We start from the raw sequence: 21,058 nt of genomic DNA, 5'->3' as shown, positions 1-21,058 counted from the left end.
AATAGTTTATCAACATTTTAAGCTAAATGTTCTGATCTGTTGTGTCAGCCACATTGCTTAAACATTTTTTATGCTAGTGGTTGTATTAATTTGGGATCTATTGCAACCCACAACTGTCCCAGACTGTGGATGGAATATTTATTTCTCCCATAGAATAGAATAGGTTGACAATGGTACTATGGGGAATAGTAGATTGACATAGGCTAGTGCTTTTGCTAATCGTTAGGCCTACTCATCTTGTTGGCTGACGAAAAGTAAATGTGGACAGTTCATCCAATAAGGACATGCGCAGTTGCATCCCCGATGTGTCTGTCTTCACTTGTAGCCTTTGAGAAAGACCCGATCACGTGATGGAGAGCACGCAACACTCAGGGAGAAGGGCACAACAAAGACATGGATTAGTTTTAGGGTGCCTTACAGCCACAAAGGGGACGTCGCCGTCAAATTCGAGGCATTATCAAGTGCATGTCAAATTGTGAATGAGACTAATGAAGTGTGTATAGCCTGCACAAAAAAACAAAGCAGAGCTCATGCCTTTCAAGCAACTTTTTACAAATCATAATTAGAGTCGCATCATGCAGCCTTAAAATGTATTCATTTATTAAAACATATAGCCCAACATTTGTAGAACAACTAGTTACATTAATAGCTATATATTAATAGGAGTATATGAGAGTACCTATTTATTTGTTAAATGCTCAACACAGAATAGTCACATGTTCACACTCCCTCAAACCATTTGGAGAAAATATTTATATTTTATTCAGCTTTGTTCAATTGTATTATTCATACAATAAAATATTATAAAATAATGCCACGGATTTGTAAGGAAATCTTGTCTGCTAAATGAACTAGTGTAGCCCAAAGCCATTTGGCATAGCCACATCAGGACAACTCGGAGTGTGCTATTCTGTTCTTCTGAAATAGACTACATTTTCTTCATATCATGCTTCTTTAGACCTGTCTAAAATAAATAATAGATTTGTTGTGAAGGTGTAGGCTATATTACATGGATTCATTAGACTTTTAAAAATGTAGATTTTCCCAAGGTCTGCGTCAGTGGTTTGTAGGCTGTGTGTGAAAGCCAGGAGATGCTAAATGTGTTTCTGTTAATTAATGCTCAATTACTGTGAGACCTACAGTTATTTACTTGACAAACACTGGCTGACGAAATTTCGTCACCACCACAGCCCTAATCATAACATTCCACAGTTATTGACATAAGACAGGCCTTACCCTCCCCATGCCCAGACTAAATGTTTACCATGACTCTAGTCTACTGGTTGATCGTGAAGCAATATGATCAGTCATGACAGCCCCCTGTTATTGACACTTACCCTCCCTAGACTAAACCTTTACAGTGACTCTAGTTTACTAGTTGATTGTGAAGCAATACTGCTGTTACTTAGCCAGGCCTTACCTTCCCCAGACTTGGGCTCCAGAGGTGTCTAAGGCTGAAGATGCCCAGGGTCAACACCAGGAAAACCAGCCCCAGAATCAGGGCTCCTCGCTGGTAGCTCCGGTACATGGTCTTCTCTTTCCCTACCTCCACCTAAGGAGAACATATTAATTGGGAAGCATTTTTAATCCATTCACACTTCAGAGTGGTTCATGTACATATCATACTGTCCTTGAAGTAACTATAATGACTTTAACATTTTCACTACAGCTGCACTGAGAAATTTGCTATTCTAATGGTATTAGCAATGATATACATTGTAATAACCTCATAACATGACATAAGTGAAATAATGTCTGACAATCATTAGCTGCAAGATTCCTAATGTTTTATGGGTTTATGGGTTTTATGGGTTTCACCTCCATCACTCGGTCGCATCAAGCCATTGATATTAACGTTCTCAAGATGCTCTCAGCCATAGTGGTGCCCAAAAGTCAAATGGTGTCCAGTCACTCTGAATGAGTGCAAATGATTGTTTCTTCTAAATTACACTATAGTGGCTTGGAAAATCAATAATTAGTAGGAAACAATTTTGTCATCATTATGTCGTCAAATTTACTTTAGATAGATGGACATGTTGTCATTAGCAAGCAAAGTTTGTCAAAAATACGTTAGCTAACTAACTTTCGGCACTCTCTCCTCACTCTTAGCTAGCTAGATGATGTTATACTACATCTAAAGTCAATCAGACTACATCACAATGATGACAAAAGGTTTTCCTATTAATTATTTTCCTCCTTTAGAAATGTCATTGTGTTTCCAAGTCACTATAACACACTTTAGAGTAAATCTTCTTCAGTGCCAATTGAGAAAGCATTAGGTAGAACATTCAGTCGGCCACCAGTCCTCAAGAGAACCTTCAAAACAATATTGTGACAAACGTGCAACCCGTGAATACTCTATTCATAGTGTGAACTGTCAAACTATATAAAGTTGCATAAATGCTGGGAGGATTATATTAACAATACCCACACATTCACTTTTTTATTATCAGTATTTCTGCTATTCATCATAACATTGTGAACCTTCTACAACATTACAGGCCTTTCGAGAAGTTCCAGAAGGCATCTGCTAGATAAATTGGAGATTGAAATATTCATATATGCAAACTTGACACCTGTATAAATGCTCACAGTCTGCAATAACTGTTGCTGAAAGGTGTTAAAATCGAGCACATAGCCATGTAATCTCCATAGACAAACATTGGTGGTAGAACGGCCTTACTGAAGAGCTTAGTGACTTTCAAAGTGTTACCGTCATAGGATGCCACATTTCCAACATGTAATTTCCAAGCAATGTCAGCACTGTTAGTTTGGAGCTTCATGAAATGGGTTTCCATGGCTGAGCAGTTGCACACAAGCCTAAGATCACCATGCGCAATGCCAAGCACTGGCTGGAGTGGTGTAGAGCTCACCGCCATTGGACACTGGAGCAGTGGAAACGTGTTATCTGAATGATGAATCCCGCTTCACCATCTGGCAGTCCGACAGATGAATCTGGGTTTGCCGGATGCCAGGACAACGTTACCTGCCCCAATTCACAGTGCCAACTGTAAAGTTTGGTGAAGGAGGAATAATGATCTGGGGCTGAAGGCAAATCTTAATGCTACAGCATACAATGACATTCTAGACAATTCTGTGCTTCCAACTGTGTGGCAACAGTTTGGGGAAGGCCCTTTCCTGTTTCAGCATAACAATGCCCCGTGCACAAAGCGAGGTCCATACAGAAATGGTTTGTCGAGATCGGTGTGGAAGAACTGGACTGAACAGAGTTTAACCTAAACCCAATTGAACACCTTTGGGATGAATTGGAACCCCTACTGCGAGCCAGGCCTAATCGCCCAACATCAGTGCCCGACCTCACTAATGCTCTTGTGGCTGAATGGATGCAAGTCCCCACAGCAATGTTCCAACATCTAGTGGAAAGCCTTCACAGAAAAGTAGATGCTGTTATAGCATTAAAGGTGGCACCAACTCCATATTAACGCCCATGATTTTGGAATGAGATCTTCGAAGAGCAGGTGTCCACATACTTTTGGTTATGTAGTGTACTTGCCTGCACAAAGTAAATAATCATTATTTTGAAAATCTGCAGAACTGCAGATACACTAAAAGGTCATGTTTATTTTACTTTTCTTCAAATTAAAACTCAATTTCCTGGGCTCAAGGCCACACATTATTAAAAAAGGGCTTTTGTTCCCCCACAAAGCTCCAGTGGTGAGGGAATGAAATGTTCTGATTCACACTGCTGCTATCGAAAGTCTCCGAGGACCATGAAAAGAAGATATCGGAGTAAAGTTCAATTAGCGAAGTTGTTCTTTAAAAATAATCGGGCCATCTTCTTGCATGCAAGGCGATGGTAAATCAGCTTTGTTGTCTCTATTGTGATTGTAATTATTACAGTGGATTGGGTAAGGTTTGACAAAATGAGGGTGCCCTTACTCTGTTCCCCACTGCTGCGTTGATTGTCTTTTTTCTTTGTTGACTTGTTTGCTGTCGCTGTTCTTGTCTCGTTCCATGTCTGTTATTTATTAAATGTTTTACTCCTCGTACCTGCTTCGTCTCTCCAGCATCATCCATGTGACAACAGATGTGCCTTGTTGCAACTCATTAATTTAATGAACTTATACTGTACATTAATACAATTTCCTCTTCATTTTAATGTGTAAAAACGTTAAGCTAACCTTAGCAAAATCATTTAATTATCAAGCTCAATGTTTTTATTTTGAAAGTAAATCATAGCTACTTTTCACTTTTACTTTAGTCATTTCTTTACACCGGCAGTAATTTTACATTTTCATTAAAGTAACAAAACTTCTAATTGAGTAGGCTATTTCAGTACTCTTTCCACTCTTTTTTAGTATGCACATATAATGCATATGTACAGTGCCTTCGGAAAGTATTCAGACCACTTGACTTTTTCCACATTTTGTTACGTTACAGCCTTATTCTAAAATGGATTTAAAAAAAAATCATCAGCAATCTACACAGAATAATGACAAAGCAGAAACAGGCTAAGACATTTTACATAAGTATTCAGATCCTTTGCTATGAGACTCGAAATTGAGCTCAATGATCATCCTTGAGATGTTTTTACAACTTGATTGGAGTCCAGCTGTGGTAAATTAAATTGATTGGACATGATTTTGAAAGGCACACACCTGTCTATATAAGGTCCCACAGTTGACAGTGCATATCAGAGCAAAAATCAAGCCATGAGGTCGAAGGAATTGTCCGTAGACCTCCGAGACAGGATTGTGTCGAGGAACAGGTCTGGGGAAGGGTACCAAAACATTACTGCGGTCTCCATAACACAGTGGCCTCCATCATTCATCAATGGAACATTTTTGGAACCGCCAAGACTCTTCCTAGAGCTGGTCGCCCTGACAAATCTAGCAATCGGGGGGGCCTTGATCAGGAAGATGACCAAGAACCTGACGGTCACTCTGACAGAAATCTAGATTTCCTCTGTGGAGATGGGAGAACCTTCCAGAAGGACAACCATCTCTGCAGTACTCCACCAATCAGGCCTTATGGTAGAGTGGCCAGACGGAAGCAACTGCTCAGTAAAAAGGAACATGACAGCACGCTTGGAGTTTGCCAAAAGGCACCTAATGACTCTCAGACCATGAGAAAAGATTCTCTGGTCTGATGAAACCAAGATTGAACTCTTTGACCTGAATGCCAAGCGTCACATCTGGAGGAAACCTGGCACCATCCCTACGGTGAAGCATGGTGGTGGCAGCATTATGCTGTGTGGATGTTTGTCAGCGGCAGGGACTGGAGTCGGGATTGAGGCAAAGATGAACGGAGCAAAGTACAGAGAGATCCTTGATGAAAACCTACTACATAGCACTCAGGATCTCAGACTGGGGTGAAGGTTCACCTTCCAACAGGACAACAACCTTAAGCACACAGCCAGACAATGCAGGAGTGGCTTTGGGACAAGTCACTGAATGTCCTTGACAGAGCTTGAAAGGATCTGCAGAGAAGAATGGGAGAAACTCCCCAAATACAGACGTGCCAAGCTTGTAGTGTCATTCCCAAAAATAATCAATGCTGTAATCGCTGCCAAAGGTGCTTCAACAAAGTACTGATTAAAGGGTCTGAATACTTATGTAAATGTGATATTTCTGTTTTCTCTGTTTAATGAATTAGCAAAAATGTCTGTTTTTCCTTTGTTATTATGGGGTATTGTGTGTAGATTGACGAGGGGGAAAAAACAATTAAATAAATGTTTGAATAAGGATGTAACGTAAAAGTGTGGAAAAAGTTAAGGGGTCTGAATACTTTCCGAAGGCATTGTATGTGATTAACTATAACAGTAGCAATACACATCCAAGGCTCTAGCTCTCCTCACAATGAGGATAGGAAACAGAAGGCCTTATAATCATAAAAATGTGGCCGAAGTCTACTCTCTCCTCCAACAGCTTGCATACAGTATGTAGTGGAAACTTCACTTGACGACAAAGCTCTGTCTGCACAGAATATAAATTGTTCAAAGAAAGACAGAGGGATAGGGGGTGGGGGAGGCGGAGGCAGAGGCGAAGAGAGTGAAAGGAATAGAGAGTGTGCACACAGACAACTGCCAGTCGACCAGTGTTAAACGGGTTTAAGGGTTGACAATCAGGCAGGTAGTTTGTGCCTCTATGGCAGGACTCATCTGTGATGATAGGAGCCTGAAGCCCCTTGTTATTCTGAGGGAGACAAAAGAAAAAAGAAAACACTGCAAGAGCTAATGTACTGTACATCCAATGTGATTGACATTTTTGCTTAAGGTAACACACATGAACACAAAATTGTAATTAATCCACAAGACTAGTTTAAGTTATTGCACAAAACTGGACTAAGAGTGGTCCACTTTGCATTCAATACACACTTTTCTATTATTGGATATTTTCCTCAGAAATGTAATGCCACAGGTGGTTTTTGAATCATAACAATTCCCTCAGTGAGTCTGTTGTAACAATTGACACAATTTTCACATGAGATTCTTTGGGGGACTGTGTTTTCCCATTTATGAATGTGTAATTCAATGTGCTTCTATGGGTTATAGTAGTAAAGGCCAAATTCAATATTTTATCCCTCCCAAAAATGTACCTATAAGGCTACTAAAATTCAAAATCAAATAGCTAAATGATTAAAAAATATATATTGAGGAATTTAGCAAGTCCCATAGCTCAGGTGAACTTGTACAACTTGAGTGTACGGAAGATAGGCAAGGTAGAGAGGAAAGATGAGGAAAATAGTATACTCTAAGCACTCAGTCAGACACCAATATCAAGTCCCAATCAAATCATGATTCCAAAGTGCAAACATTTGGTCACTGTGTTATGTCAGATATAACTCTAGGAATTTGAAATACTGATGTATTTTATTTATCTTAACACCTCATAATGATCTTTTAGCCAATCAAACCACCTTAAACTCACAATATACCAATTGCAATTGTTATTTTGTCTGTAAAGGATGTTTTTGCCCAATATGCATGACAAAATACTGACATTTGTTGTCGTTTTAATTGCATTCATTATCTTTTCATCACCCAATAATATAACACCCAATGACCCCAGGTTACATCACTGATTGTGTCCATAAGCATGAAGATATTGAATTAATTGGCACTTATTACCAACATCTCCTAATCCTAACCATATTCTAACGTCGGTAGAGGATGAACAATTTGTACAAAATAATGCAATTAAAACTCACATCTTTCCATAGAGCCTGCTGACTGCTGGATTGAGAGCTATTTTCCATAATGCAAGCCCAGAGAAAAATGTCTTCAGATTCACTTGTCCTAGCTGGTAAAACTACTGAGGCTCTAGAAGTAAGAGTCCAAACTTCATTCCACTGGTAATTTGAGAGTGCACTGAAAGGGGAGGGATGGGATGGAATTACTTAAACACTTCTGATTTCCATTATAAGAAAAGCAGATGTATCCAGGCGAAGTCTGCTCGAAATTCAAAGGATTGAATATCTGAGGTAGATGTTTAACTCAGAGATACAGCACTACAGCCAGGATAGTTATTCTAATTTTACTTTCAATTATCTGCCTCTAGGGGGACGAGCAAACTTTTGAAAGTGTATGAGAAAATACAAATAATTATTTTTATTTTCAATGATCTTTTATGAGGAAGAGAAGGCTTGAACATTTTAGCATTTGTGCTCCAGCCTGGCTAACAGCTCTTTCAAGTGAATGCAACCGTCAGCAAACACAGCAAATACACAAATAGAAACAACACTCAGGATGGTGCTCCCACACAAATCAACAGAAAATAGTTTAATTTCCTGGTTCTCTGTTCCATGAAGAACTTACTTTAACACACTATGACACACTTTGAAACACTATTATACATTGACACACTATGCTGTTCGATACCTTTACAGTCTAAGGCCACTGTGACACTGTGCAAACAGTTAAGCTATCGAACATCTGGCGAAATTTGTCAGATTTCCAACCTTTCAGGCAAAAGGAGGACCTGAAGTTGTGTGGGAGTTAAAGGGAACGTTGATATTCTGGTATTTTTTTAATTAGTCCATTGTTGATACAGTCTCAAAATGTTTTGCATGTCAGCAGTCAAATTATTTTGCCTTTGCATCATCGTGCTGATGTGGCCGGTGACACTTTCTTCTTCAAAGTCCAATATCTTGAGAACTTGGCTGCTGACATGGAAAACATTTTAGGATTGTATCAACAGTGGACTAATGTAGAAAATACCAAAATATAATTTTTGAGTGGAGTTTCTCTTAAAGGCTATGCTTGGTAACTCCTACAGCAATGCCTTTAAAGAATGTCAAAACCTCTTAAGATCGCACATCGATGGAATTGTTGCGGTGTTTCCCGTGTTGTTTTACTAGAATGTAAACACTCACATAAACCAAGGTTGCATAAGGAAGAGGAATGATGACTAAGGTCAGTACAACGGAGATCATTTGGACTAAACCTGGTCAAGCAGGACTTTAGTGTGGCAGGCAACATTCCGACACACATTGTCTGTCAGATCTGATAGCCGTGCGGCTTAGTCAGCTTTTTCCTATTGATATAAATCTTTACAATTACTGTAACATTTTGCAGCAGCTCTTTCAGAAATAGTGTCGTGTCAGCACTGTAGTCGAGCATCCACAGACCCCCATCCCCCATGCAGCATTCAGGGCGAAACTCGGGCTTCTATACCCATAGAAAATAATCAAATGTATTTGTCAAGTACACGCCAGTTAACTACAGATTAGAGGCGGGCTGATGGGAGCAGCTAGAGCAGACCTGGAAGAATTTGAAAAATAAACATTTGCTCTTTCCCCCTTTGCTCCATTTGCTCCATCGCTGACTAACATTTGATAGGAACTTGATGAACTCTTCAGCGATATGTTGTCTGCTTGTTGGCTTCTTAGACGCAGCAATGGCATACAATGAACCAAGGTGAGGCATATGAAAGTTCAAAATAAGTGAAAGTTAGTACAGTTGCAAACAGGGAAAGTATAACTTTTTTTCATGTATTTCCCATCTTCTTCCCATTTAAATTGGTTACTGTGTCTACGTTGAGTGTTATTTTCAACATTGCATGGATTTTTCAACCATTTCCACGTGGCAGAGTGGAATGATGACATCCACAGCTTTTTATTTTTCATTTCACCTTTATTTAACCAGGTAGGCTAGTTGAGAACAGGTTCTCATTTGCAACTGCGACCTGGCCAAGATAAAGCAAAGCAGTTCGACACACACAACAACACATAAGAAAAAGTCTATATACAGCATGTGCAAATGAGGTAGGATAAGGGAGGTAAGGCAATAAATAGGCCATGGTGGTGAAGTAATTACAATATAGCAATTAAAACACTGGAATGGTAGAATGTGCAGAAGATGAATGTGCAAGTAGAGATACTGGGGTGCAAAGGAGCAAGATAAATAAATAAATACAGTATGGGGATGAGGTAGATTGGATGGGCTATTTGCAGATGGGCTATGTACAGGTGCAGTGACTTGTGAGCTGCTCTGACAGCTGGTGCTTAAAGCTTGTTAGGGAGATAAGAGTCTCCAGCTTTAGGGATTTTTGCAGTTTGTTCCAGTCATTGGCAGCAGAGAACTGGAAGGAGAGGCGGCCAAAGGAAGAATTGGCTTTGGGGGTGAGCAGTGAGATATACCTGCTGGAGCGCGTGCAATGGGTGGGTGCTGCTATGGTGACCAGCGAGTTGAGATAAGGCTGGGCTTTACCTAGCAGAGACTTGTAGATGACCTGGAGCCAGTGGGTTTGGCGACGAGTATGAAGAGAGGGCCAGCCAACGAGAGTGTACAGGATACAATGGTGGGTAGTATATGGGGCTTTGGTGACAAAACGGATGGCACTGTGATCGGCTGCATCCAATTTGTTGAGTAGTGTTGGAGTCTATTTTGTAAATGACATCGTCGAGGATCGGTAGGATGATCAGTTTTACGAGGGTATGTTTGGCAGCATGAGTGAAGGATGTTTTGTTGAGAAATAGGAAGCCGATTCTAGATTTCATTTTGGATTGGAGATGCTTAATGTGAGTCTGGAAGGAGAGTTTACAGTCTTACCAGACACCTAGGTATTTGTTGTTGTCCACATATTCTAAGTCAGAACCGTCCAGAGTTGTGATGCTGGACGGGCGGGTGGGAGTGTGCAGCGATCGGTTGAAGAGCATGCATTTAGTTTTACTTGCATTTAAGAGCAGTTAGAGGCCACGGAAGGAGAGTTGTATGGCATTGAAGCTTGTCTGGAGGTTAGTTAACACAGTGTCCAAAGAAGTGCCAGAGGCATGCAGAATGGTGTCATCTGCGTAGAGGTGGATCAAAGAATCACCAGCAGCAAGAGCGACATCATTGATGTATACAGAGAAGAGAGTTGGCCTGAGAATTGAACCCTGTGGCACCCCCATAGAGGCTGCCAGAGGTCCGGACAACAGGCCCTTCGATTTGACACACTGAACTCTATCAGAGAAGTAGTTGGTGAACCAGGCGAGGCAATCACTTGAGAAACCAAGGCTGTCGAGTCTGCCAATAAGAATGTTGTGCTTGACAGAGTCGAAAGCCTTAGCCAGGTCGATGAATACGGCTGCACAGTAATGTCTTTTGTCGATGGCGGTTATGATAACGTTTAGGACCTTGAGCGTGGCTGAGGTGCACCCATGACCAGCTCTGAAACCAGATTGCATATCGGAGAAGGTACGGTGGGATTCGAAGTGGTCGGTAATCTGTTTGTTAACTTGGCTTTCGAAGACCTTAGAAAGGTAGGGTAGGATAGATATAGGTCTGTAGCAGTTTGGGTCTAGAGTGTCTCCCCCTTTGAAAAGGGGGATGACCGCGGCAGCTTTCCAATCTATGGGAATCTCAGACGATACGAATTGGCATGCTTTGATGGCATGCATGCTGCGTTTTTCCACTGTTAAGATCTTTTAATCTTTTTTCAAAGTGATATTGTAGTGTGACTTTATCATACTTGTTAATTAACACAAACATTTTTTTTCTGCTCCAGACAACAGGATATAATTGAATTCTGACTGGTAACTGTGGCCTGTAGATATTGACAATTTATTGTGTCTGGTAAAAAATAAAACCCCATTAAATTAATTGATTAAAGGCCTTGCTAAAAAGATGTTCATTAACTACAGATCAGCCTTCAACACCATAGTACACTCCAAGGTCATCATTAAGCTCAGGGCCCTGCGTCTGAACCCTGCCTTGTGCAACTGGGTCCTGGACTTCCTGACAGGCCGCCCCCAGGTGGTGAAGCTAGGAAACAACACCCACACTGATCCTCAACACATGAGCCCCACAAGGATGCATGCCCAGCCCACTCCTGTACTCCCTGTTCATCCATGACTCCGTGCCCACACATGCCTCCAACTCAATCATCAAGTTTTCAGATGACACAACAGTAGTAGGCCTGATTACCAACAATAACGATACAGCCTACAGGGAGGAGGTGAGGGCACTGGCAGAGTGGTGCCAGGAAAAAAACCTCTCCCTCAACGTCAAAAAAATGAAGGACTTCAGGAGACAGAAGAGGGAGCAGGCCCCCATCCACATCGACATTGAGATTCTTCAAAGTAGCCACCCTTTGCCTTGATGACAGCTTTACACACACTTGACATTCAAAGGGTGGCATCTTGAATCAATTTGAATAGAAAAGGCGGATTATCACATTGCAAATCTCTCCAAGATGCTGGATTTCCTTAAAGCTCACCTCGATGGGATTTTCTCAATTTCTTGCTTGGCGGGACAGGTGTATTTACTTTGGTAATTATATTCTTCATCCAGTTCATAATGTGATACAGAATACAATTCAGAGTTCGAGTAGAGGCAAATTATCTTGGCTGCAATATTGCGGAATCGCTTTGTGCACTCTGCAACTTTTTCCATAACCTTAAAGGGAAAGGAAAATATTCAAAGGGAAATCATCCGTAATGCAGCTTGCATAAAAAAAGTGTGCAGAAGTGTGTAAGTAAAAAAGGGTGTCAAAGTGAACAATAAAAATATTGTGATCTCCATTCAAATTGACTTGGATTTGTTTAGCTTCTGGCAAAGCTTCCTGAGCCAAGCTCAAGTTAAGTGGCATATTCATAGCAACCCACTGGGCAAAAACTGGTTGTACCAACATTGTTTCCACGTCATTTCAACAAAATAATTAAATGTGATGATGTTGAATAAATGTGAAAAAGTCTTTGAACCTAAATTGAACCTTTGAACCTACATTGAACCTAAATTCAATGACTTGGTGGTATCTACACCAGGCAGAGTATGAGGAAGGCCTGAAAGACCGTCAAGGACTCCAGTCATCCGAGCCATGGACTGTTACCATCTGGCAAGCAGTATCAGAGTATAGGGTCTCGGACCAACAGCCTCCAAGACAGCTTCTACCACCATGCCATCAGACTGCTAAAAAGCTGCAACTTAGAGACTATTTCCACCGGAGAGACTAAATGCACCTTAGAAATTATTTGCACTGACTAGCCACACATCCAACGCTTACACAAACACCCATAAACACACACACACAAGCACACATAGTCAATGCTGCTGTTCTATGCTATTGATTCCACTACTCACATTATATTTGTACATTTTACTGACGATCTAAAATGGTCCACCCACACAGACAGTGTGGTGAAGAAGGTGCCTCTTCAACCTTAGGAGGCTGAAGAAATTTGGCTTGGCACCTAAAACACTCAATCTTCTACAGATGCACAATTGAGAGCGTCCTGTTGGGCTGTATTACTGCCTGGTACGGCAACTGCACCGCGCAAATCCGCAGGGCTCTCCAGAGGGTGTTGCGGTCTGCCCAACACATCACCGGGGGCAAACTACCTTTCCTACAGGACACCTACAGCACCCGATGTCACATGAAGGCCAAAAAGATAATCAAGGACAATAACCACCCGAGCCACTGCATGTTCACCCCACTCTTATCCAGAAGGCGAGGTCAGTACAGATGCATCAAAGCTGGGACCGAGAGACTGAAAAACAGCTTCTATCTCAAGGCCATCAGACTGTTAAATAGCCATCACTAGGCGGCTTCCACTCGGTTACATAACCCTGCACCTTAGAGGCTGATTTCCTATACACATAGACTTGAAATAACTGGCCACTTTAATAATGTTTACATATTTTTGCTTTACTAATTTCATATGTATATAGTGTATTCTATTCTACTGTATTTTAGTCTATGCCACTCCGACATTGCTCATCCTAATATTAATATTTATATTCCTTAATTCCATTCTTTTACTTTTAGGTTTGTGTGTATTGTGTGTATTGTTGTGAATTGTTAGATATTACTGCACTGTTGGAACTAGAAACACAAGCATTTCACTACACCCACAATAACATCTGCTAAACATGTGTATGTGACCAATAGCATTTGATTTGATTTGCAGTGTAAATACAGACACTTCCTGTTGAATGTGGAATGAGAGAGAGAGTTTAGTTTGTTTTTTTGGAAAGTTTTGAAAGTCTATTGAAAAGTTTGGTTACTAGCTAGCTGCCTTTTGAGTTTGGATCCCGTGATGCGGTTGGCATCACTTGATGGAACCGCTACTATCTGTCCAGTGATCCTGCCGACCAAGGCCGGGTCTGAGGAGTTATTTGGTGCAGCAGCTGGTCTAGCTTCTAGCTAGTTGCCTATCAAGCTAGTGGGGTTTTCTTGAGGGCTTGAACGCAGCCCATGATGCGGTTAGCCATTGTGGAAGGGACCACTGATTGTCCCGGGCTTGTGGCTGTCTAGACACTTGCTGTTTGTTATCTTCCCTGTGACCTACCCTGGAGACTGTTGGTGTCTCTTTATTACAGGCTTTGTGAAACAAACATGAAATAAGACAAAAAATGGAAAACTTGACAGAGCATAACTATTCACCACCACAAAGTCAATACTTTGTTGAGACACCTTTTGCTGCAAGTTTCTTGGGGTATGTCTCTGTAAACTTGGCACATCTATCCACTGGGATTTTTTCCCATTCTTCAAGGCAAAGCTGCTCCAGCTCCTTCAAGTTGGATGGGTTCCGCTGGTGTACAGCAATCTTTAAGTCATAACACAGATTCTCAATTGGATTGAGGACGGGGCTTTGACTAGGCCATTCCAAGACGGTTAAATGTTTCCCCTTAAACCACTCGAGTGTTGCTTTAGCAGTATGCTTAGGGTCATTGTCCTGCTGGAAGGTGAACCTCTGTCCCAGTTTCAAATCTCTGGGAGACTGAAACAGGTTTCCCTGAAGAATTTCCCTGTATTTAGCGCCATCCTTCATTCCTATCCCCGGATTCCTACCGCAAACTTTGAACCTTTTCATCTGGACCATCGCAGCTAGCTAACCGCAACCCGGGTTGACTACTCCTGGCTAACGTTTCCATCCCGGAGCAAGCACCAATTAGCCTGGAGCTAGCCCATGCTAGGCCAATCTCCTGGCGAGGGCTCATGGGCTACTCCTGAAGCCCACTCCTTGGCTACAATATCCGGACCCCTTCTACTGCCGGTACGGGGCACGGAACCCTGCCGATCCTTCACGACTGGAATACCGACATAATCTGCCCGAGGATTCCAACAGGCCCCTCAGGCGTGACGTCCCCTGATGGCCCATTCTGCTAGCAATCTAGAGCATATTGGACTGTTAGCTGATCTATCGGCCAGTTTCTTGGACCACTATACCCATTTTGCCAATTAGACTTAGACCCCTCTGCTACTTGGAACCCTACTAATTCCATGACTGGTCTATCGACGTCACCGCACGAGGAGGCAAAAACAGACTTTCCCCCATCGCGACTTCCCTCTAAGGCCCTTCTGCTAACTTGCTAGCCCCGGCCTTCTAACTGTCTGAATCGCCGTGTTCCCAGCCAGCCCAACCACTCACTGGACCCATACGATTCACTTGGATGCGCATGCCCCTCCCTAATATCAATATGCCTTGCCCATTACTGTCCTGGTTAGTGATTACTGTTTTATTTCACTGTAGAGCCTCTAGCCCAGCTCAATATGCCTTAACCAACCATGTTGTTCCACCTCCCACATATGCGATGACATCACCTGGTTTAAACGTCTCTAGAGACTATATCTCTCTTATCATTACTCAATGCCTAGGTTTACCTCCAATGTACTCTCTTCCTACCATACCTTTGTCTGTACATTATGCCTTGAATCTATGCTATTGTGCCCAGAAACCTGCTCCTTTTACTCTCTTTTCCGAACGTGCTAGACGGCCAGTTCTTATAGCCTTTAGCCGTACCCTTATCCTACTTCTCCTCTGTTCCTCTGGTGATGTACAGGTTAATCCAGGACCTGCAGTGCCTTGCTCCACTCCTACTCCCCAGGTGCTCTCATTTGTTCGCTTCTGTAACCTTAAAAGCCTTGGTTTCATGCATGTTACCATTAGAAGCCTACTCCCTAAGTTTGCTTTATTCACTGCTTTAGCACATTCTGCCAACCTGGATGTCTTAGCCGTGTCTGAATCCTGGCTTAGGAAAACCACCAAAAACCCTGAAATTTCCATTCCTAACTATAACATTTTCTGCCAAGATAGAACTGCCAAAGGGGGTGGAGTTGCAATCTACTGCAGAGAGAGCCTGCAGAGTTCTGTCTTACTATCCAGGTCTGTACTAAAACATTTCGAGCTTCTACTTCTAAAAATTCACCTTTCCAGAAACAAGTCTCTCACCGTTGCAGCTTGCTATAGACCACCCTCTGCCCCCAGCTGTGCTCTGGACACCATATGTGAATTGATTGCCCCACATCTATCTTTTGAGCTTGTGCTGCTAGGTGACCTGAACTGGGATATGCTTAACACCCCGGCCATCCTACAATCTAAGCTTGATGCCCTTAATCTCACACAAATTATCAATGAACCTACCAGGTACAAGCCCAAATCCGTAAACACGGGCACACTCATAGATATCATCCTAACTCGCCCTCCAAATACACCTCTGCTGTTTTCAACCAAGATCTCAGCGATCACTGCCTCATTGCCTGCATCCGTAATGGGTCTGCGGTAAAATGACCACCCCTCATCACTGTCAAACGCTCCCTAAAACACTTCAGCGAACAGGCCTTTCTAATCGACCTGGCCGGGGTATCCTGGAATGACATTGACCTCATCCCGTCAGTAAAGGATGCCTGGTTATTCTTTAAAAGTGCCTTCCTCACCATCTTAAATAAGCATGCTCCATTCAAAAAAAATTGAACCAGGAACAGATATAGCCCTTGGTTCACTCCAGACCTGTCTGCCCTTGACCAGCACAAAAACATCCTGTGATGTTCTGCATTAGCATTGAATAACCCCAATGATATGCAATTTTTCAGGGAAGTTAGGAACCAATATACACAGGCAGTTAGGAAAGCTAAGACTAGCTTTTTCAAAATAGAAACTTGCATCCTGTAGTACAAACTCAAAAAGTTCTGGGACACTGTAAAGTCTATGGAGAATAAGAGCACCTCCTCACCGGTGCCCACTGCACTGAGGCTAGGAAACACTGTTACCACCGATAAATCCACTATAATTGAGAATTTCTCTACGGCTGGCCATGCTTTCCATCTGGCTACCCCTAACCCTGGTCAACAGCCCTGCGCTCCCCACAGCAACTCTCCCAAACCTCCCCCACTTCTCCTTCACCCAAATCCAGATAACTGATGTTCTGAAAGAGCTGCAAAATATGGACCCCTACAAATCAGCCGGGCTAGAAAATCTGGACCTTCTCTTTCTAAAATTATCTGCCGAAATTGTTGCAACCCCTATTACTAGCCTGTTCAAACTCTCTTTCGTATCATCTGAGATTCCCAAAGATTGGAAAGCTGCCGCGGTCATCCCCCTCTTCAAAGAGGGAGACACTCTAGACCCAAACTGCTACAGATCTATATTTATTCTACCCTGCCTTTCTAAGGTCTTTGAAAGCCAAGTTAACAAACAGATTACCGACCACTTCGAATCTCACCGTACCTTCTCCGCTATGAAATCTGGTTTCAGAGCTGGTCATGGGTGCACCTCAGCCACGCTCAAGGTCTTAAATGATATCATAACTGCCATCGATAAGAGACATTAAAGTGCAGCCGTATTCATCGTCCTGGCTAAGACTTTCGACCCTGTCAATCACAACATTCTTATTGGCAGACTCAACAGCCTTGGTTTCTCAAATGATTGCCTCACTTGGTTCACCAACTACTTCTCCGATAAAGTTCAGTGTGTCAAATCGGAGGGGCTGTTGTCCGGACCTCTGGCAGTCTCTATGGGGGTGCCACAGGGTTCAGTTCTCGGGCCAACTCTCTTCTCTGTATACATCAATGATGTTGCTCTTGCTGCTGGGGATTCTTTGATCCACTTCTACGCAGATGACCATTCTGTATACCTCTGGCCCTTCTTTGGACACTGTGTTAACTAACCTCCAGATGAGCTTAATGCCATACAACTCTCCTTCCGTGGACTCCAACTGCTCTTAAATGCAAGTAAAACTAAATGCATGCTCTTCAACCGTTCGCTGCCCGCACCTGCCCGCCCGTCCAGCATCACTACTCTGAATGGTTCTGACTTAGGTATTTGTAGTTGTTCACATATTCTAGTTGTCTGGTAAGACTGTAAACTCTCCTTCCAGACTCACATTAAACATCTCCAATCCAAAATTAAATCTAGAATCGGCTTCCTATTTCGCAACAAAGCATCCTTCACTCATGCTGCCAAACATACCCTTGTAAAACTGACCATCCTACCGATCCTCGACATCGGCGATGTCATTTACAAAATAGCCTCCAACACTCTCCTCAACAAATTGGATGCAGTCTATCACAGTGCCATTCATTTTGTCACCAAAGCCCCATATACTACCCACCATTGCGACCTGTACACTCTCGTTGGCTGGCCCTCGCTTCATACTCGTCGCCAAACCCACTGGCTCCAGGTCATCTACAAGCCTCTGCTAGGTAAAGCCCCGCCTTATCTCAACTCACTGGTCACTATAGCAGCACCCACCTGTAGCACGCGCTCCAGCAGGTGTATCTCACTGGTCACCCCCAAAGCCAATTCTTCTTCTGGCCGCCTCTCCTTCCAGTTCTCTGCCGCCAATGACGGGAACAAACTGCAAAAATCTCTGAAGCTGGAGAGTCTTACCTCCCTCACTAGCTTTAAGTACCAGCTGTCAGAGCAGCTCACAGATTACTGCACCTGTACATAGCTCATCTGTAAATAGCCCATCCAATCTACCTCATCCCCATACTGTATTTATTTATTTATCTTGCTCCTTTGCACCCCAGTATCTCTACTTGCACATTCATCTTCTGCACACCCTACCATTCCAGTGTTTAATTGCTATATTGTAATTACTTCGCCACCATGGCCTATTTAAATAAAGGTGAAATAAAAAAATAAAAAAAATATGGACAGATACTCCAATCTCCGCTGTGGAGCTTTGCAGCTCCTTCAGGGTTATCTTTGTTCTCTTTAAAGAAATATATATATATATATATATATATTTTTTTTTGCATTTTCCAGTTAAGAACATTCAAAACAAAAGTGAAAAGATATTAGACAACAATAGGACAAAGTGACAGTAACAGAGGAGCATAACAAAAATAAAAAAAATGATATATACAAACATACAATAAATAAGTCATAATAAAGAGTAAAATATAATAATGAGACATTGGATCATATGGTCACCTGCCGTAAGCTACATATTATACATTACGTGTGAAACATTATATAAGGATTATATAGAGATTCAATCAATGTGATGTGGGGGGATTTTCTCCATATAGTCAATAAAAGGTTGCCAAATTCTGTAAAATGTCTTTAACCTATTCCTCAAGCAGTAAGTGATTTTCTCCAGTGGGATACAACTATTAACTTCCGATAGCCACATTGCAACTGGCAAGGAGGAATCCAACTTCCATTTCAAGGCAATACATTTCTTGGGAATCGCTAGCAATATTTCTGTTAGCTTTATAGTATGGCTTTGCCTAAGATTGGTGTTAGTAAAGTTACCCAATAGACAGACCTCCGGGTCTAAAGGGAATGCAACCCCGTGAATTGAGGATATGGTATCGCATACCCCCTGCCAGAAACCATGTAGTTTTGTACACTGCCAAGTGGAATGGAGGAATGTTCCTTCATCTGAGCCACATCTAAACATAGGGAGGAGATATTGGGTTGAACTTGTGCAGTCTAGATGGGGTGATATAGAGCTGATGGAGGAAATGAAACTGGATCAGTCTGTATCTGGAGTTCAATGTGGATGTAACACCATCCCTGCATAGGTCACTCCATAGACCCTCATCAAGATCAACACCCAGATCTTTTCCCCCATCTAAGTCGGGGTTTATGTAGCTCAGGCAGTGTTAGTCCTGACATAAGAGCATCGTAAACACAGGAAATGGTCTTGAACAGTGGTTGGTCTGCGTGGCAGAGTTGTTCAATAGGTGACATCTTAGGTAGGTTCCATTGTCCCTTGAGAGCCACCCTAATAAAGTTTCGTAGTTGTAGGTAGCTAAAGAAGTCCCTGTTAGGCAAGTGGTATTTCTGTTTCAGCTGATCAAAAGACATAAGAACTCCCTCCTCATAACAATGTTCAAGAAGAGTGATCCCCTTATCAGACCATGGTCTAAAGTTACTATTCTGGAAAAACATAGGGATCAATCTATTGTTCCATAAAGGGGTTTTAGGGGAAAGGAATCCCCCTCGTCTGAACAGCTCATGCAGTTTGCACCATGCCAGGACAGAATATATGATTAAAGGGTTGTCTGTGATGGTTTTATAGATTCTCTGTCCCATTTGTAAAACAATTCTGCCCCAGTGTCATCATTTACCTCAAGCTTTTCAATGTTCAACCATGAGGGAGAGGGACCATTGTCAAACCTTTGAGCCAAAAACCTAGACTGTGCAGCCCATGAGTACATTCTAAAATTGGGGAGGTTTAAGCCCTCTTGACCAAAATCAAGGGTCAGTTTATCCAGGCCAACCCTAGGGGTTTTGCCGTGCCAGATAAACCGTCTGGTCAGCTTGTCGAGAGAGGAAATGAATGCTGCAGGAACAGGGATAGGGAGAGATTGAAACAAATATAGAAATCTGGGCAGGACATTCAATCTTTGGTCTCTTTGTTGCCTCTCTGATTAATGCCCTCCTTGCCTGGTCTGTGAGTTTTGGTGGGTGGCCCTCTCTTGGCAGGTTTGTTGTGGTGCCGTATACTTTCCATTTTTTAATAATGGATTTAATGGTGCTCCGTGGGATGTTCAAAGTTTCTGATATTTTTTTATAACCAAACCCTGATCTGTACTTCTCCACAACTTTGTCCCTGACCTTTTTGGAGAGCTCATTGGTCTTCATGGTGCTGCTTGCTTGGTGGTGCCCCTTTCTTAGTGGTGTTGCAGACTCTGGGGCCTTTCAGAACAGGTGTATATATTCTGAGATCATGTGACAGATCATGTGACACCTAGATTGCACACAGGTGGACTTTAATTAACTTATTATGTGACTTCTGACGGTAATTGGTTGCACCAGATCTTATTTAGGGGCTTCATAGAAAAGGGGGTGAACACATATGCATGTACCACTTTTCCGTTTTTTATTAATTTTTTTAATTTCTTTAACTTTTTTATGGATAGGGGGCAGTATTTTCACGGCCGGATAAAAAACGTACCCGATTTAATCTGGTTATTACTCCTGCCCAGAAACTAGAATATGCATATAATTATTAGCTTTGGATAGAAAACACTCCAAAGTTTCTAAAACTGTTTGAATGGTGTCTGTGAGTATAACAGAACTCAAATGGCAGGCCAAAACCTGAGAAGATTCTGTACAGGAAGTACCCTGTCTGACCATTTCTTGGCCTTCTTTGCCATCTCTATCCAAAACAGAGTATCTCTGCTGTAACGTGACACTTCCTGAGGCTCCCATAGGCTCTCAGAAGGCGGCAGAACGTTGAATGATGACTTTGCAGTCTCTGGCTGAAAAACAGTAGCGCATTTGGTAAGTGGTCGATCTGAGAACAATGAGACTGGGGCGCGCATGCACGAGACGACTCCATGTTTACATTTTCAGTCTTTGAACGAAAACAACGACTCCCGGTCAGAATATTATCGCTTTTTTACGAGAAAAATTGCATAACATTTTTTTTAAACAG

General features: G+C 42.2%; 1 protein-coding gene across 1 annotated transcript in view; it reads right to left on the bottom strand.

Annotated features, from left to right (window-relative positions):
- The window catches only part of LOC115204995 (tenomodulin), a 145,958-nt gene extending 138,573 nt beyond the window's left edge, over positions 1-7,385 (bottom strand). The window contains exons 1-2 of the mRNA XM_029770565.1: positions 7,171-7,385; positions 1,421-1,552 (exon numbers count right to left, since the gene is read on the bottom strand). Coding sequence (XP_029626425.1) covers positions 1,421-1,552; positions 7,171-7,218 — 180 coding nt within the window. The 5' untranslated portion in view covers positions 7,219-7,385. The remainder of the gene's footprint in view (positions 1-1,420; positions 1,553-7,170) is intronic.
- Positions 7,386-21,058: the final 13,673 nt, after the last annotated feature.

Source organism: Salmo trutta, chromosome 13 (genome assembly GCF_901001165.1).
Source record: "Salmo trutta chromosome 13, fSalTru1.1, whole genome shotgun sequence".
In the NCBI taxonomy this organism is placed as follows: Eukaryota; Metazoa; Chordata; class Actinopteri; order Salmoniformes; family Salmonidae; genus Salmo; species Salmo trutta.
Note: the sequence above shows the minus strand (reverse complement) of the source record. Positions and strands in the feature narration are given on the sequence as shown.